At 39.5% G+C, this 17,757-nt stretch overlaps 3 protein-coding genes across 4 annotated transcripts; 2 read left to right on the top strand and 1 right to left on the bottom strand.

Moving 5' to 3' along the window:
• On the top strand, positions 408-7,028 carry LOC8062948 (pescadillo homolog). Its single transcript, XM_002466572.2, has 14 exons — positions 408-565; positions 663-748; positions 1,013-1,141; positions 2,265-2,384; positions 2,472-2,597; positions 2,977-3,061; positions 3,142-3,252; positions 3,799-3,892; positions 4,033-4,358; positions 4,470-4,577; positions 5,233-5,354; positions 5,768-5,978; positions 6,093-6,317; positions 6,665-7,028. Exons 1-14 carry the CDS (start codon positions 542-544, stop codon positions 6,755-6,757), a joined length of 1,860 nt encoding a protein of 619 aa, XP_002466617.1. The 5' UTR covers positions 408-541; the 3' UTR covers positions 6,758-7,028.
• LOC8066029 (putative DEAD-box ATP-dependent RNA helicase 51) lies at positions 7,475-12,027 on the bottom strand. Of its 2 annotated transcripts, none has more exons than XM_021460092.1 (12): positions 11,568-12,027; positions 11,146-11,331; positions 10,551-10,736; positions 9,737-9,820; positions 9,586-9,627; positions 9,412-9,501; positions 8,993-9,322; positions 8,866-8,903; positions 8,682-8,772; positions 8,343-8,411; positions 8,150-8,275; positions 7,475-7,915 (listed from the first exon to the last, which is right to left on the bottom strand). In XM_021460092.1, the coding sequence occupies exons 1-12, from the start codon at positions 11,865-11,867 to the stop codon at positions 7,736-7,738; spliced, it is 1,722 nt and encodes a 573-aa protein (XP_021315767.1). In that variant the 5' UTR covers positions 11,868-12,027; the 3' UTR covers positions 7,475-7,735. The 2 variants fall into 2 exon arrangements, with proteins under 2 accessions (XP_021315767.1, XP_021315762.1); XM_021460087.1 differs by having other exon boundaries at positions 8,993-9,343; positions 11,568-12,025.
• On the top strand, positions 13,946-17,379 carry LOC8062947 (adenylosuccinate synthetase 2, chloroplastic). The gene is made up of 4 exons (XM_002466571.2): positions 13,946-14,320; positions 15,734-16,426; positions 16,501-16,812; positions 16,963-17,379. Exons 1-4 carry the CDS (start codon positions 14,027-14,029, stop codon positions 17,131-17,133), a joined length of 1,470 nt encoding a protein of 489 aa, XP_002466616.1. The 5' UTR covers positions 13,946-14,026; the 3' UTR covers positions 17,134-17,379.

Raw genomic sequence — 17,757 nt, 5'->3', positions numbered from 1 at the left:
AAAGTAATATAGAATAACTTGTATTGTATCCATTTGTATTTGGGGTAATAGAGGAGGCAGATAAGATGTCATTATCATTTCTAACATGTCTCTTTTCTGTAACGATAAATATTTAACCTTTGTTCACTTTGATTGTCATTATCATTTCTAACATGTCTCTTTTCTGTAAAGATAAATATCTAACCTTTGTTCGCTTTGATTATGAACTTTGTGCTTTCTTTGATACAAAGAAATTGGGCTGACCTATGTGTTTCTGTGTTAATTGTTTGTGGTTCATGTGATTTTTCCTATGTTTTACATGTACTAGGGTCATAGCCTATGTATACCCGTAGCAACGCACGGGCAGTTCACTAGTTTTCTATAAAAAAATGGGAAAAACTCTGCGAGCAGACGCTGGGCAGGCCGACATCTTCACTTCTTCAGCCCAAGTGCCAAAGCCGCCTCGTCCCGCCGGCATATAAACCAAAACCCTAAAACCCATCTACTCCTCTCTTTTCCCCTCCCTTTCCCGGCACGGGGAGCGACCTCCGCCGCCGCCGCCATGCCGAAGCACTACCGCCCTGCGGTAATCGTCTCATCGCCCTGGTTCTTCCTGCCTCTCAAAGGACTTTCTCTTTGTGATGTGCCGTGGTCTCTGACGTGCTGTTCTTGCCATGTCTTAGGGTAAGAAGAAGGAGGGGAATGCGGCAAAGTACATCACGAGGACCAAGGCGGTCAACTACCTGCAAGTTAGCCTCGCAATCTTCAGGTTCGTCACTATCTCCCGACTACCACTGTTTATTGCCGGCGAGCCGTCACCTAGACGGCGTACTATTTTGAATAAGCTCGTATGCTGATGCCAATCATATATGCTGTAACTCGGAAATTTAGTCATTTTTGCAGTTATTTGTCCATTAAGCTTAATTACTACTATTTGTTATGTCCGTTATGTAGCCACTGTCTTCTACATGGCTCGTGTTAGTTCGAATCCTTGAACTCCATTTATATATTGTCATTTTCCTATTTATTGCAGGAAGCTATGCATTCTAAAGGGTGTCTTTCCGCGGCAGCCAAAGAAGAAGGTGGAAGGGAACCACAAGACCTACTACCACACGAAGGATATTGCATTCCTTGCTCATGACCCTTTGATCGAGAAGTTCAGGTAGCTTTTCATACCAAATATTTGTGCCACAATATTCGGTTCAGGGAGGCTACAGAGGGGGTCACTCTAATTCCTTCGCCCTCAATTTAGGGCCTGGAGAATACTACAATATTCCATGAATACTTCTGTATATGTATGTTCAGTTTGAAAAGTGGTTTTTATGTGTGTTAAGTAATGGAACAGTATTAGGGTTTGTTTGGATTTTTATTCTTTTAACAATATAGGCTGAACTAAATCAACTTCAACTAAACCATTACCTGTTGTTTTTTTTCCTGAAAAAACTAGAAAAAGGATAAACAACATTCACTTCCAACTAAAGAAAGATGGATCAAGATTTAACAGACATTTTTTTTTCTAGAACGGTTAAGAACATTTTTAACGAACTTATCTATTAAATGGCTGAATAGCCAATCTGAACAGCATCTTATTCATGCTAGTTAACCTGAGCCATAATTTGTTTGGTTGCATGAATCAAGAGCATCTTTTTTTGTTCACTTTGGAAAAGCTGATTTTGGATTAAAATTCTGTATGATGAAGTGTATAACATATGAAATATCACTGGCGCTCACCATTACATCATATCAGAATCCACAAAAGAAGCTCCAGAAGCATGCTGTTTGTTTCAGCTTCTGCTTCTTACTGGCCCTAATAGTGGTAGCCTCTTGGCTCCTTGTTTGTTGGCGATGAATATCTGACTGCATTATCATGAGACGGTTGTTTATGATACAAATCTTGGTGTAGGTGCTCTATGTGATCAGCAAAATTAATTATTTCACTACTGCCATACTGTATTTGTTTTCTCTAGGAGCGATTAGAGTATATGAACAAGTGAACAAGATCATGCTAAGGGCCTGTTTGTTTCAGTTTTTTGCTGGCTTCACCCAGCCAAACGCCAGAAGCTGAAACAAACAGCCTAGATCTTGAGCTGGCTTTTGTAAAGCTGGAAATCTGGCTTCTGAGGAAATGAACTAAAAGCTGAGGAATAGTTCCTAAGAATGCTACATTTTTCCTGAGGAATAGTTCCTATTGCATTTTATCTCAGTAAAACAATGCTAAGAATTCTGACTTTCTATGTTTAATGTGCTTAATTCCTTGATGGTATTCGTATTTCATTTGATTTCAGGGAGATTAAGGTCCATCGAAGGAAGGTTAAAAAGGCTGTTGCTAAGAAAAACAGGGATCTCGCAGACAGGCTGTTGAATCGGCCACCAACTTACAAACTTGATAGGCTTGTCCTTGAAAGGTATCAAGCGAACCAAACATGATTATCCATGAGTTCATCGAGTACTCTCTCTATGCAGCATCAACTGTTCTTTTCTTTATCGAACAGGTATCCAACATTTGTTGATGCTCTTCGTGACTTGGATGACTGCCTTACAATGGTGCATCTGTTTGCGGCATTACCTGCTGTTGATGGTGAACGCGTTGAAGTCAAACGAATTCATAACTGCCGCAGGTATGCTTTGTTTAAAATTACCATGTCTTTTTCTTGACCTGAGACTCATGTTCTTTCCAAGTGCACTAGGTGATTGTGCTCTGAATACCTATTTTTGCTGTCACTATGTGTACAGCTATATTGTGCCTGGAATTTTGGCTTATCACAAAAATTCTATAGGTTTCTCTAATATCCTACATGGTAACCTTCAAATTTGCATGTAATCTGTGGATTGCACTTTGTGGTCCTCACCAAGTCACATCCAAAGTAAAATCACAATTTTATAAATGTAAAAGCGTGTGCTTTCATCATTTATTTTTTATAGAGGATATTTATTATTTTCTTCTCATGTGATGAAGTCATTTCAAATCTTATGTGTTTTGAAATGTTTTGTTTGTAGGTTAAGCCATGAATGGCAAGCATACATATCCCGAACTCATTCCCTGAGGAAGACATTTATTTCCGTCAAGGGCATATATTTCCAGGTAATTATGTATCCCATGGTTCTTTTATCTGTCATTGCATACATGATGGTCAAAATTCATGATTATGCCACGTAATGCAGGCTGAAGTTCAAGGACAAAAGATCACCTGGCTAACCCCTCATGCTCTTCAGCAAGTATTAACCGATGATGTTGATTTCAATGTGATGCTCTCTTTTCTAGAATTCTATGAGGTAAACAAATATGGAGAGCTCCTTAGTTCTTGTGTGTTTCATGTTTTGTTCAACTGTCAGTAAATTTGAGGCCAAGACTAATGATATGGTAGTATATTTTATCTGACTTCTGATTATTGGTTATTTGTCTTGTTTTTCATCAAAGATGGGCTTGTTATTATAGACAAAAGGGTGCTGTGGTTTTCCTTGGTGCATAAGCCTCCTTTAGTCCTTTTAACCCGTAATTGCAAAGGCTGAGAATCCTGTAGGTTATTGATCAAGACACAGCGATGATATTGTAGTGCTTACATTTCCATTGTAGGGATGCTGAGCAATTCATTTTCAATCAAGATATCATATTATGCCAATAACTGATGCGGTGTTTTAGAAGCTATATACCGGTATTACATGGTTTTTGTTATCTATCCATGAGCATAGTTTCGTTTCAAGTAGTTGGCTATTGACATCGTATATGTTCACATTTTCATGAATGCTCTCTTAGAAAGTTCAAGAGTGCGATTTGTGATGTTTGTTTCAACCTTTTGACTGAGCCTGTTGTGCCTGCAGACTCTTTTAGGATTTGTGAACTTCAAGCTCTATCATTCAATAAATGTAAATTATCCTCCTATTCTGGATCCACGTCTGGAAGCTTTAGCTGCTGGTATGTTCTGGTGCTTATTATTATTTATTATTTAATCACCTCTGTCCATTTTCTTGGATGTATACACTGCCATATTATTTTTTCTCTGTTTTCTAATTTTATGTGGACTCCTTTTCTGACATCATGTTGCGTGGTGCCAGAGCTCTATGCATTGTGCCGATACATGTCTGCTGGTTCCAGAAGAATGATTGGGAATTCACAATCTGACGAAGTAATGGAGGATAAGGATGAGAAGAGTAAAGCTGATGGAATAACTGAGGAAGAGAAGGATGTGAAGAATAAAGCAAGCTCAAAAGCAGATGAATCTGAGCTCAGATTAGCACAGCTTCAACATCAGCTCCCAACTAATGAACCTGGTGCACTGATGAATCTTGTAGAAGAATCAACTGCTGATGATGCAGATGATGACGATACTAAAGAATGTAAAGGTTTATTTAAGAACTTAAAGTTCTACCTGAGTCGGGAGGTAGGCTATTGGAATTTGTCATTACTGCAAGCCTATTTTGGGGTTGCAGATCAATTGATTTCTGATTTGAATATCTTTCCAATTTTTCTAATCCTTTATGTGCACTTTCAGGTGCCTAGGGAGTCTCTATTATTTATTATCCCAGCATTTGGAGGGACTGTTTCATGGGAAGGAGAAGGAGCTCCATTTAAAGAAGTAGATGAAGATATCACCCACCAGGTTGATTCCATTTGCAATAATTACTCCAAAGTTTAACTATATAGACGGAGAGATTGATGTACCATCTCTAAAGTAAGACGCCATGCTAAAGTACAACAGCAGCAATGCCATACTAGGAGCAATAATTACTGCAATACAATTTTTGTATGTGCTACCTGTTCAGATTACACTTGGAACCATCATATCTCGTAATTCGTAAACATAAAAGGTGATCAATGAAAAGTGCACAAGTGAAGTAAAATCAAATGGTCAGTGTAAGTTTCTTTATGCTTGCTAGTATTCATATTGTAATAAAAAATAGGAGTATGATATCACATCCTCACGCTATACATCCTTCTATTTTGAAGAGTCCATGATATGCCTTTGAACAGATACATGATTCACAGTGACAATACCACACTCGTTGCCTGCGCTGAGACTGACTTGCTGACGTGGGGCGTGGATCATCAGTGATGGTGTTACCCCCTTCTAAGCCAATACACTATCATGTGTTTGCCCTAGTAGAATATCTGTTGTCTGTTACAACTGTTTCGTTTGTCTACATTGAGTTTCTTTTTCCCACATTGATAGAAGGTTGTTTTATGTTTGTTTGTTTGTTAGGTTTCTTTGAGTTGCATCTCAGTTTACTTAACCTACCACTTCTGTTATAATGCAGATTGTTGATAGGCCGACACAAAGCCATGTTTTCCTCTCCAGGGAGTATGTTCAACCGCAGTGGGTCTTTGATTGTGTAAACGCTCGTATCATATTGCCAACAGAAGGTTATCTTGTTGGAAGGTATGTCACATGGGGATTGTGATAACTGCGACTTCACCATTGCACCATATGTGGATTCTGTCAGATATGCTATTGTAATTGCTTATGCTGTATAATCTGTTTGGTGACAATGTATATTTAATATGATGCATGAGGCATGATTACAAATTTGCTAAGTTCTGCACTCCTTTGGTGCATATGCCCAGATTGCCAGTTGCTCTCCATTTGCTACTGATAGAACTTTCTAGCTGCACTCTTAGCCTATTACTTACTATTTGCTAGCACTGCTACTAATTTCTTGGTTCTGCTACAACTATACCACATGTTGCTGCTACAATATTGAGTTAATTTTCACCACTGACACACTGCAATAATAATAAAGAAAACTAATAATTTGTAGGCTAGTATATGACATTTTATTTTTCATGTTGCAGAGTACCTCCACCACATTTGTCTCCTTTTGTGGACAATGATGCAGAGGGCTACATTCCTGAGTATGCAGAAACAATAAAGAGGCTGCAAGCTGCTGCTCGCAATGAGGTCTTGCCTCTTCCTGGTATTGGTGATGAAGATCTAGACAATTCATTGGTAGCAGCAATGATGGATCGAACAGAATCTAACGAAGCTGCTGAAAAGAAGAGGAAGGTGGGTAGTGTTTCTTTTCAGTTTAAGTGGTATCATGGTATGCAATGCTTCTTTTTTCCTTGTATTGAATGCATTTTGTGTAATGATCTCGGCATGTCTTTTCTTTTTCCCTAGTTGGAGATGCTAGAGAAGCAATACCATGATGAACTGAAGATGGAAATTGACGGTGTTGCTTTCTCTAGTCTGTCAAATAAGGAAGCAAATAAATCACCAGATGCCAAAGATGATACTCAGTCAGATCACGAGGCGGATGCCATTAAACAAGAGGAGAAGGATGATGATGACATTGGTACTGCTCTCATGTCTCGCAAGCAGCAAGGCCTTTATAAAGCTATGAAGGTATGTGTACTCTCTCTTGCTGTATACCTGTATGCACTATTGGTTTTTAATGTGAATATGGTTACAAGTCCTGGTAATGCTCTCTATGGAAATAACTTCCGTTCCTGTTAAAAAGGGTCTAGTGTTAGATTGATATTAGTAACAGCTTTTCTTGTTGACTTCTGAGTTCCCTCTTTGATAGTATCTACCTTCACAGGCATTTTTTCAGTAATTAGTTGACAGTTCTATAATAGTTTCGTAGTCTTTGATTTGTCTTGCTTCTTATTGCCTTTCTCTATTTTCTCAAATTATAATTAACATCTGTTTTGGATGCCTGTTATGACTGTCCTGTTTCTTTGTGAACACAGATGGGCAAAGAAAAGAAAAAAGAGAAAATTGAGCTACTTAAGAAGAGGAAAAAGAATGCGGATTCTAGTGCTTCTTCCAAGAAGCGGCACTGATGCTCAGAGTTCGCTTCATAGCATTGGTGTGGCATCTCTAGTAGAATGTTGCCATGATCATCTTCGTGCCAAGTCCCTGTTATGAGTGGTTGTATTTTGATATCTCTCCTATGTATGCTGAAGATGAGCTTAAGGAATATGTACCAGGAAACTTGAATTGGAAAAGTTTTGATCCGTCGTTATTATTGTGTATCAGGAAACTTGAACAGATAAATTTTGATCTCCTATGTATTAAGCATTTAGAGTCGTTATTATTATTTTTGCCTGGATATATTGCTTGTCTTTTTTATATAGAAAAGGTACAAGAATTATTTTGACGGTTTCTGTGTACAACGTTTTTCTCATGTACTTTTTTTTTAAAAAGGGTAATTTTCATTAAAAGCTTAAATACTTCTATCTCTTAAAGCTTCAATTTCTAGAATCCATACAAGTCAAACTTATCTATGACATAAAATGAGTATTTTATGAAAATATATTTTATAATAAGTCTAATGGTACTAATTTGGTACTATAATTTTTAGTATTTTTTATAGAATTTTGGTTAAAATTTAAAAAATTTGACTTAGATAACTCTAGGAATTGATGAAGAGAGAGTATAAAGTATAGAGATGGGCAAAATTGTCCTATTCAAAGTTTTCTGTTGGCTGATTTTTTTTTGAGAGAAAAACATTGCTGAATAGCTGGTTGATTCGTGGTTATTCCACTAATAAGCTCAAGTGAACAAGGCAGCAGGATGAATTATTGGGCGCCACAAAAATTCAGAGAACATATGACGAGCTGTCTTTGGTCTTAGAAAAATACTGATACGGGTCCTCTGAAACAAATCCTGTATTCGCCCTGTCGGATTGCATTACCGTGACTTTCTGCTACCATTACAGAGAGAACCAAACACTGCCTAAAAGTAATGTTTAGAGATCTATAGCATAAAAAAATAAAAGATGGGGGCTTCCAGCATCTGATTTCCCAGATGATGTCCTTTTAGAATCTTGCAAATTTGCTGCGACCATATCCGCCTCTCCTTCCATAGGGGTTTGAAGGGCCAATTCCATGGCTCTGTCCACCGTACACTTTCCTCATCTTTCGATGTTTTGACGCACTGCTCTCCAGGTTCAAATTCACTTTAGGAGGCTCCTTAAAACAGAATGATGCCGCCACTTTCTGAAATACAACAATGAATTAGACATATCAAACATAGTGAAATATCAGCAATTGGTATTTTTCATTGGTCTTTAGCTACCTTGAAACTTTCAAGGGATAAGCTAGGCTCCCACTAAATTTAAGGAGACAACAAATGTGCTTCTACTTTGTAAACTTGAAGCAAAAATGCTGAGCCAATAAAAATGAGCAGAAACCAACAACAGAACATTGAGAAAGAACGACATAAATATTTACCTTGAGATCAAGTTGATGGATATCAAAAATGTCTTTCATAGAGTGTGAGTTGTATGCCAGAAGGTAGGACCTGTAGGCTTCCTTTGCAGACTTGTTTAGAAAGTAATTCCCAGTAACAATATTCTCCTGCTCCAAAACTCCATTATAATACAACAAATTGATACAACAGGATTGAGTTGAGAAAGAGACTCACAAGTTGTGATAGCGATTTTGGCACATGCTTTTCCCTGAACACATATTCAGTAAGGCAAATATTGGCTGCCTGTAAGCAAAAACTAAATGTGTTAGTCCCTCTGACCAAATATGTAGAGCTTGCATGTTACTGGACTAGTCAAATCGTAAAAAATGCTTACCATATAAGATTATACAACATTCATATTTCAAAGTACTTTCACACCACTTACTTTGTATTTAGACTATATACAATGTCAAAATAGTACTGCATATATACTGATATATACAGTTATACACACATATCAAGTTTCATCTTAATAAGTGGAGACATAGATTATGTCACTGTAACATTAATTACCTGCAGGTGTATGAGCAACTTTAGTTCTTCCGGTAGTAAGAACAGTAATGCCTTTCCTTTGCCTTTATCACCTCGGGCAGTACGACCAACTCTGTGAATGTAATCCTACAAATTAAATTCCAATGTCAAACTTAGCAAAATTGAGAAATGCATAATTTCTTTTGCACAGTTTAGAAGCACTGACCTTTGGGTCATCTGGAGGATCATATTGCACAAATAGTCCTAAGCAAGGCACCAGATCCTTACATTAGTACTGGGATATACATATACTATATACGTAGAAAGGAGTGGTATGAATGGTTTAAACTAACCACATCAGGAATATCAAGCCCACGTGCTGCCACATTAGGGCATAATAAGATTCCCTTTTCTTCCTTCAGGAATCGGAAGAATGTACTAGTTCGTTTCTGCTGCTTCAGTTGCCCATGGATCTCGTAACACTCTATCCCGAGGAAATTTAGAAGTTCTGCATGGAATTTGACTGAGCTACATGATGAAAAGAACACCATGATCTTCACCTTCTGCTCCTCACCCACTTCCCCTCTTAGGACCTCCACCATCTGCTCCTTGTGAACTTTCAATCTTAGGAAAGTGTAGAGAACAAGAAACCTTTTCTCGCTTGGAATGACACAGTAGGCCTGCTGCAAGCCCTCAACAGTAGGCTGCCAGAGCATCAAGTTATATCTATGTTTCAAAGCGATATGAACAGCGTAGTGAAACAGTTCCATACCTTTAATTCAGAATCATCAACTCCAACATAAACAAGTTTCCGTTGTCTTTCTTCATTTTTCCCAAATGTAAAATTCGCAAAATCTTGAACCTGTGGGATTACAATTTACAACACATAAACATTTACAGCAACAGGGAAAATTAAGGAAAAGTTTGGATAGGCTGAATAACTAACCTTTTGAGTCTGTGTAGCAGAAAAAAGAACAGTTTGTCTATCCTGCATATGATTCATAATAATTCCAGGACAAAACATAGTAGTCTCAGACAGTAGAAATTTTAATGGCTACAATGTGCGTATGAAACGAAATTCCCAGATGGTCACATACCCGAGGGAGGCGTTTAAATATTTGTTTCATATCCTCCTCGAAATTTTGCTCAAGTATCCGATCAGCTTCATCAATTATAAGGCACTGCAACATATGATGAGTTATGCCAGAGAAAAATGGAGGGGGATAGTAGTCAGTCATGGTATTCACTGGCTTAACAGCAAATTTTCATGCTTTTCTTTTCCAAGAAATTCAATGCCATTTTTCCTGCCAAATAGGGACCCATATTACATGAGCCAGTAAACAAGACTTGGCCTTCTCCATGGGCAGCCCAGCACAAAATTAATTGGCTTTAGTATTCTCTGGACCGAGGTATGAGTGGGCAAAGATTGATTCCATCCCCGCTGGACAATATATTTACAATGCAATTATATATCAATTTAATTGGAGAACAGAATTAATTTGGTTTTAAGGACGGTTACGAAAAATAACTTTTAGCTACAAATCCAATACTTGTACCCATACTTATCAGTTTTGGTTACAGAACAACAAAATAACATTATATCCAATTCCACTTGGCTTTTGTCAAGCAAAAATTTGCTGCAACTAATAGCAAACAAAGACAAAACATATAGTCGAGCTAATATAACAATAATATGGTTCTATAATAATTTGCCTTCTACAATTTTGGGCATAATGTATGCTGCAATTTGATATATAGTTCAGCATTAATAGTTCCAGTCAAGGACAAGCGTAAGGTAGATGTATACAAAGATTTCATATAAAAACAATCAGGTAGCTGATCATGCAAATAGATAAGCATGAAATTTCTGGTTGTATTTTTTATCTAATGTGACAATTTAAGTACATGTACCTTTAGCTCTTTGTATTTGAAACTGCTGGTACTTCGCAGATGGTCCAGAAGCATGCCCGGTGTGGCAACTAAGACATTGATCCCTTCTGCGAGCTGGTTAGCCTCACTTCTCATATTAGTGCCACCAATTACATATCCAAGAGTTTGCGAGTGATACTTCATTAATTCCTTGGCAACATTGTGTGTCTAGCACAAATGAATTGACAAAACACATAATTAAGGATAGCAAAGTGTCAACTGTCAAGTGTGAGCCCCTACGAGTGAATAGTCTCAGCAACCACCAACATTCACATATATATACTATAGAAAACTACCTTCTGAAGCTTAACAACTGTGGTGATAAAATTTGGTAATATATAGCAACGTGAAAAGAAATTCGCATAGCTTAATCTTCAAATCAAATACTGTAAAATGAACAGCTTTGTGTATTATATTTACACACACAGCATTATATATGTGATTAAAGGATAACTTAACCTTAGCTCAGTTGAGACATCCAATTTTGATCGTTTCGCTCGCAGCAAGTTTCAGAACAGTCATAAATAAAGCATGTAAAATCAATCAAAAGATAAATATTGCTGTGTCATGCCTAAACCTGGATAGCAAGCTCCCTCGTTGGGCAAACCACCACAACTCCAGTTCCGTTCCTCGGCAAGAAGTGCGATCTGTGGAGCAGCTCAATGGCTGGTATAAGGAAAGCAAGGGTCTTCCCTGAGCCAGTCTTTGCTGAACCCATCACATCACTTCCTTCCATCAGATGCGGTATTGATCTAGCTTGAATCTGCAACCATCATGAAAATTAAACAACCATGCATGCATGTCATTGTTATTGTTGCATTACATCAATACTAAAATCCAGCAGCGCAGCAGAAAGCAGAGGATCGAGTCACACATTACGCAATCAACATAAGCAATACACATTCAACCGCATGCAACTGTCGACCGAGAACAGAATCATGTGTGTCTTGCCAAGAAGAAGAAGTATGGTAGAATTTTGGCGAGTGGGAGGAGCATCACCTTGGTGAGGTGGGTGTAGTTCATCTCTCTGATGGCCTTGGCAGTGAGCTCCGAGATGCAGAGCTCTGAGAAAAGCCTGTTGGTCAGAATCCCGCCTCCCTTGCCCTTCTTCAGCTTTTCTTCCCCATTCTTCTCCTTCTTCTTCCCCATCCCCTCCATCTTCTCCTTCCCCGTTGCCTCCATCCCAATGTCCTCTTCCCGCTCCCGCTTCCGCTTTCCCTTCTCTTCCTTCCGATCGTCCTTCTGGAGCTCATCGCAGGCGGTGTGGTGGACCGACTCAGGCAGAGCACGAGCAGCCATGCCGGCGGCAGAGCGGCGGCGGCGAGGGCAGCAGGGATCCGGGTAAAAGTAAAACGGCCTGAGGGTTTTGGCTCTTACTCCGTAGCCACGTACTAACGTACCCTCGCTCTCTCGATCCGTTCCGATTTTTTCAGCTCTAAAAGGCGAACATGTCGCGCCGGCTGGACTTAGAGGAGATCCTGTACTCCTGCACCACCCAATGTCGATGTTCCCTTTGTGCACGACCCAATATTTTTAACACCTAATACATACACCATAGATAGTTTGAATTGGGACAGCAGTAATACTCAATTTTTTTATTGTAAATTGTTTAGAGAGATAGTCTGCCTCTTTTTTGTGCACTCGGCACGTGCAATCTCTTTTCCTGCTAGTTAACCCACAATTTGGACTTTTATTCTCTTTTATTATATCCGCTTTTCAGTTATTTTTAAGCGTAATGGTAGAAGCTCATTTTTTCATTTAAGAAGGAAATAAAGAGTTAATTGCAGGAGTGTTAAAAAGAGTACATGATAGACTCTCCTAGCAAATGGGAACAGAAAGCCCAAGAGCCAAAATACACCTAAAAACAAAGCCTTTACAAAACCTGAGCAAATGACTTCCTTCTCAACCATTAAATCCTCCATAATTTTAGCAACGAGCTGTTGCGCCGTTTGGAGCTTATTGTTGGAGATTCCTCTATTTCACTCTTTCTAGACGTTTCGATCACCGATACTATATTATTAATATACTCCATTGAAAATGCGTTTTTTTTTTGTCTTTGGTTATGGTCCTCGTGGCAACTTCCCAGCATTCAACTTTGGTGTCAAGATTTGATTGAAGAATTTGTTAACCCACATTAAACTCCTCATCTTGTTCCGAGACAAGCTTCCACACTTCTTGAACGTACAAACAGCGAAGGACAAGAACACCTATTCAGCATAGCTTCTTCACCAACTTCATAAGCTATTCAAAGTTGTTTTGTACCAAGCATGTATTTTAAAAATAACTTTACTCATGAAGCTCTAGAAAACCAGCTCTGACATGTGAATGGGTTAGAATCAAACTGAAAATAGTAGTCTTTTCTAGCTGCACATATGGGCCTAGTATGTAAAGGTCTAATTAATGAATTCTTTTCGTCTACCATAATGAGCTGTTTGTCAACCGATCTAATAAAATAACTTCAGCTCTATTAGAGGGCTACTCGTAGAGCTGAAGCAAAAAAATAAAATAAATAAAAAATAAAAATCAATGATGAAACTGAGTTGTGCTAAACACGGTCTCACTTAAGATATTTATATGTGTTTTTATTGCTGCTGTATGCATTGAAAATTTATGATGTTATATAGATATTGAACATATATTTCATAAAATATTTTTTTATAAATTAAGACCCGCTTGCGTTTTTAGTAGAGAGGTTTGGGCATCATGTTGGAGAGGTTCCTTCTCCATGAGCTAGTGGTGTCCATGAGGAAGACATAATGCTTTGGTGGACTAGTTCAAGGAGATGGCTACTCAAAGAAATTCGTTGTGGTTTTGACTGCCTTTTCGTTCAGTCAGTTGGCTACTATGGAAAGAGAGGAACGTGAGGACCTTCAACAAAATTATCTCATCACCGGTACAGTTGCTTAAGATCATTAAGCTAGAGGTCACCATGTGGTGTGCCGCTGGGTTCAAGCATCTAGGGATGCTTGACTCACACCGTCGTTCAGTTTGAGGTGTTTGCTATTGTGGTTATAAATTTGGTATTATGTAATCACAACCACGTGTGAGTTGTCTGAGGGCGAGAACGGTGAGTTTTGTAATCTTCAGTTTATTGTAATCCTGATACTTTGTAACAAAACTTTTTCTTCTGCTTAATCCTTGAAAAAAGAAATTAAGACTAGCTTAACATTTGAAGAGAAAAATCTCTTCATATTGATGGGATTCTATATTTGTTTTGCCCGTAATAAAGCACAGACACAATCCTATAGTCAAATAAAAAGGAATGCGCGATGTCAATTATTGAGCGAATCAAACTTTGAGTGCGGTCCTGGTAACAAATGATTTTTGAAGAACATACCACACACTTGCACCTCAGTCCAACGCAGGCACTACATGAGGCCCACCTAACAGCCACTCAGCCGCCGCCTCCTTCCCTTACCCCTTCTCCCTCCACCCGCGCGCGGCGCCAAAGCCACGCCATGCCGCTAGCTTCTCTGTCGCTGGACCCCGCCCCCTTCCCTCTCATCCGCCCCGCCGCCGGCTGGAGCGGACGCGTCCTCCCGGTCCCGGGGCCTGCACCGCGCCTATGTCGGCCGCTGAGGGCGGCTCCCGTGGCACCCGCTACCACGGATGAGCCCTCTGCGGCCGCGCGCGGCCGGCTGGAGTCGCTGAGCCAGGTGGCCGGGGTGCTGGGCACGCAGTGGGGCGACGAGGGAAAGGGAAAACTCGTCGACATCCTCGCCCAGCGCTTCGACGTCGTCGCTCGGTGCCAGGTCTCTCTCGCACGCGCGCGCCTCTCGCGAAGACGCAATGCTCGCTCGCCGCCGCGCTGTTACTGTTCGTTGGCGTGCTGGTGTTCGATGAATTGCATTGCGCTGGGTTATAAGTTAGTTTCAGGGTTCATGTACGCGTCAGAGGAGTTTATAACCTTGATATAAACTTGTTTGCTGTAGAATGTCTTTCACCATTTTTTTTAACATTCTCGATCCGCTTTCTTCTATCTTCTTTGCATTTGGCGCAGTCCCTTGTCGTGAACAATGCCATCATCGCGATCGCTGTAGTACTTCCATCATTCCATGGAGGTGGCTAGATATTAGCTACTCCAGGAACTTTGTTAAGTCTCCACAAAAGCTTTTTTAGAGGCTCTTCATCTGCGGAAACCTGTTCGGTACTGAGTAGTTACTACTTAAATATTGTCATGCAATTATCTGTAAACCATCCAAAGCACATGTCAAGGTAGTTTGATCACAAGTTGGTGAGTCGTGCTTCTTAAGGATAAATCATACCCCCCAAGCTTGGGTGTTTTTTATCCTCAGTAGTCAGTCCCCAGTTCTCTTGAATTGTGTGAAATATTGTCCCGTGATGGCGTCATGATAATTTTAACAATATTCAGTAACGTGGCCAGTTCAGGTAAAATATGTGAGGTGCCTGTTCATGAACGTCTGAGTCATGGGATTGTATAGAACAAACAACAGGCTGCCACGGTTTTTAGTAGAAGACTAACAGTTTATTAAAATTCATTACTGCTGTTTCTTACCAGTTCTTGTATATGATTTGCATTGCACTGCATCACTCTTCTTTATGTAACTTTTCTTTTTCTCAGTCATGCTATTGACTTCTAAACCACAATGATTATGGACTTGAAAACGCTGCATTTTCTCAACATAGCCTTTGTGTTCCTCTGTTCTTCAACAAGCAGAAGAACAGTTATGGGTAGTGAAACATCAATATGGTTTCTGTGGAAGCCAAAGTTTTATGTTACTTCCCACTTATGCTGTACTCAACGGTGTACATATTTTTGATGGCATGTCCTATTAATAAAAATGGGATCATATGACTTAACCTTTGCAATAACAACATTTCATCCTCTATAGCAATTCACTACCAAGCAACCACTACTAAGAACGCCAGCTACTAACATGTGTAGCTCCTTACATATGATCATGCATTCGTGTTTCCTTGTGAATAACATTGCCTGTGCAGAGTCCACTCAACTTACTATTTCTTCTGCTGTTCTATGTGGTTATTTGAGGATCTGTTAGTTTAAGTTGACCCTTCCTCTGAAAGAGTTGGTGACAGTAGTACCAGGACCTACTGTTTGCAATAAGATTTGATACACGAGATTTTTTTTTTTGATGCACAACCTGTTTTCCCCCTTTAACTTGTAGGGTTGTTTATGTTCTTAGGGTGGAGCTAATGCTGGGCATACCATATACAATTCTGAAGGGAAGAAGTTTGCACTTCATCTTGTTCCGTCAGGCATCCTTAATGAAAACACTCAGTGTGTGATTGGTAATGGAGTAGTTGTTCATCTTCCTGGATTCTTTAAGGAAATTGATGGGCTAGAGTCTAATGGAATTTCTTGCAAGGGAAGGCTTTTGGTATCAGATCGTGCCCATCTTTTGTTTGATCTTCATCAAGTTGTTGATGGTCTTAGAGAGGTAGAGCTTGGGAATTCCCTTATAGGGACAACAAAGAGAGGAATTGGACCATGCTATTCAAACAAGGTTACAAGGAATGGACTCAGAATTAGTGATCTGCGACATATGGATACCTTTGGTGCAAAACTCAACAACCTACTAAGAGATGCAGCTCTACGCTTCAAAGATTTTGAATACAATAGCAAGATTCTCAAAGAGGAAGTTGAGAAGTATAAAAGGTTTGCTGAACGATTGGAACCTTTTATCACTGATACCGTGCATTTCATGAACCAGTCGATTTTGCAGAAGAAGAAAATATTGGTTGAAGGTGGTCAAGCTACCATGTTAGACATAGACTTTGGGACCTACCCCTTTGTTACTTCCTCAAGTCCCTCAGCTGGTGGAATCTGTACTGGGCTTGGTATTGCTCCCAGAAGTCTCGGTGATATCATTGGAGTGGTACGCTCAATTACTTAAACTGCTTAAAACTTCTTACGTCCCATTCTTCCTGAACGTAATGTTTTTATGTCCAGGTAAAAGCCTACACAACTAGGGTTGGATCCGGTCCTTTCCCAACAGAACTATTGGGTAAGACTGGTGATTTGCTTCGTGCTTCTGGAATGGAATTTGGTACTACAACAGGTCGTCCTAGGCGTTGTGGCTGGCTTGATATAGTTGCACTTAAATACTGTTGCCAAATCAATGGTTTCTCATCTTTGAATCTCACAAAACTCGATGTCTTAACTGGACTCAAGGAAATTAAGCTGGGTACCTCATACTACACTGATGACGGTAACACTGTTCAATCATTCCCAGCAGATCTTGATCTTCTAGAGCAAATAAAGGTAAGGCTCGAAACAGTCTATCCTGTTTTACTGAGTTGTGTTTCATTGGTATAACTCTATATGCAACGAAACCAAAGCGGTCTCTGGCATGGCACTTAATTTGGGTATTGTTTCTCTTGACAACAATTCCTGTGGTCTCTGGTTGTGTAGGTCAAATATGAGGCCCTACCTGGATGGGAGGAAGACATTTCCTCAATACGAGACTACAGTGATCTCCCAGAAACTGCTCGTCGCTATGTGGAGAGGATAGAGGAACTGGTCGGCATTCCAGTCCACTACATTGGTGTCGGGCCTGGACGTGACGCCCTCATATACAAATAATGACCCGTCTTGTTTCTGAGATCCCTCGCTTAGTTCAAATTGTTTTGGTTACTAATAAAACAGGCTGATTGTGGAGGGTGTAAAATTCATCATCCTTTGCTAAATGATTTCAGCTTAGCTTCACGAAGGATCTCTGTATAAATTGCCTTTTGTATCTATTATTTTTACTGGCCACCTAATTTAAGCATCTCTTTAAGAAAACTTGACTGGCCAAATTTGGATAAGAATTTTGAAGCAAACGAAGCACCGAATGCTCTGATTTTTTTTTTAATTTTGTTTGAAACTCCAGTATCCAAATAAATTGAAGCATCGGATACTCCGAAATTTCTAATTTTGAATGAACCTTCTAGGCCTTGTTTAGTTGCAAAACTTTTTGCAAAATAGACACTATAGCATTTTCGTTTGTATTTGATAAATATTATCCAATTATGAACTAACTAGGCTCAAAAAATTTGTCTCGCAAACTGTGCAATGGGTTATTTTTTATCTATATTTAATGTTTCATGCATGTACCATGAGATTTGATGTGTGCCCTGAGTTTGCAAATCTAACCTCGTACATCCTTAGAGTGAGACCTGAAACTTCCACTAACCGTTTTATGCCACCACCGGCAGTCTTTCCCGC

This window comes from Sorghum bicolor, chromosome 1 (assembly GCF_000003195.3).
Source record: "Sorghum bicolor cultivar BTx623 chromosome 1, Sorghum_bicolor_NCBIv3, whole genome shotgun sequence".
Lineage (NCBI taxonomy): Eukaryota > Viridiplantae > Streptophyta > Magnoliopsida > Poales > Poaceae > Sorghum > Sorghum bicolor.
Note: the sequence above shows the minus strand (reverse complement) of the source record. Positions and strands in the feature narration are given on the sequence as shown.

Bases quoted from the DNA above. Each gene is read 5' to 3' on its own strand.
- LOC8062948 (XM_002466572.2), top strand. From the start codon at position 542: ATGCCGAAGCACTACCGCCCTGCG. The intron at 2,598-2,976 runs GTATGCTTTGTT...TTTTGTTTGTAG, and splicing joins CGAATTCATAACTGCCGCAG to GTTAAGCCATGAATGGCAAG. The intron at 3,893-4,032 runs GTATGTTCTGGT...GCGTGGTGCCAG, and splicing joins TCTGGAAGCTTTAGCTGCTG to AGCTCTATGCATTGTGCCGA.
- LOC8066029 (XM_021460087.1), bottom strand. From the start codon at position 11,867: ATGGCTGCTCGTGCTCTGCCTGAGTCGGTCCACCACACCGCCTGCGAT. The intron at 10,737-11,145 runs GTTTAGGCATGA...CATTTGTGCTAG, and splicing joins CGAGGGAGCTTGCTATCCAG to ACACACAATGTTGCCAAGGA. The intron at 8,904-8,992 runs GTTAGTTTAAAC...TGCCTTGCTTAG, and splicing joins GGCTTGATATTCCTGATGTG to GACTATTTGTGCAATATGAT.
- LOC8062947 (XM_002466571.2), top strand. From the start codon at position 14,027: ATGCCGCTAGCTTCTCTGTCGCTGGACCCCGCCCCCTTCCCTCTCATC. The intron at 14,321-15,733 runs GTCTCTCTCGCA...TTATGTTCTTAG, and splicing joins ACGTCGTCGCTCGGTGCCAG to GGTGGAGCTAATGCTGGGCA. The intron at 16,813-16,962 runs GTAAGGCTCGAA...CTGGTTGTGTAG, and splicing joins ATCTTCTAGAGCAAATAAAG to GTCAAATATGAGGCCCTACC.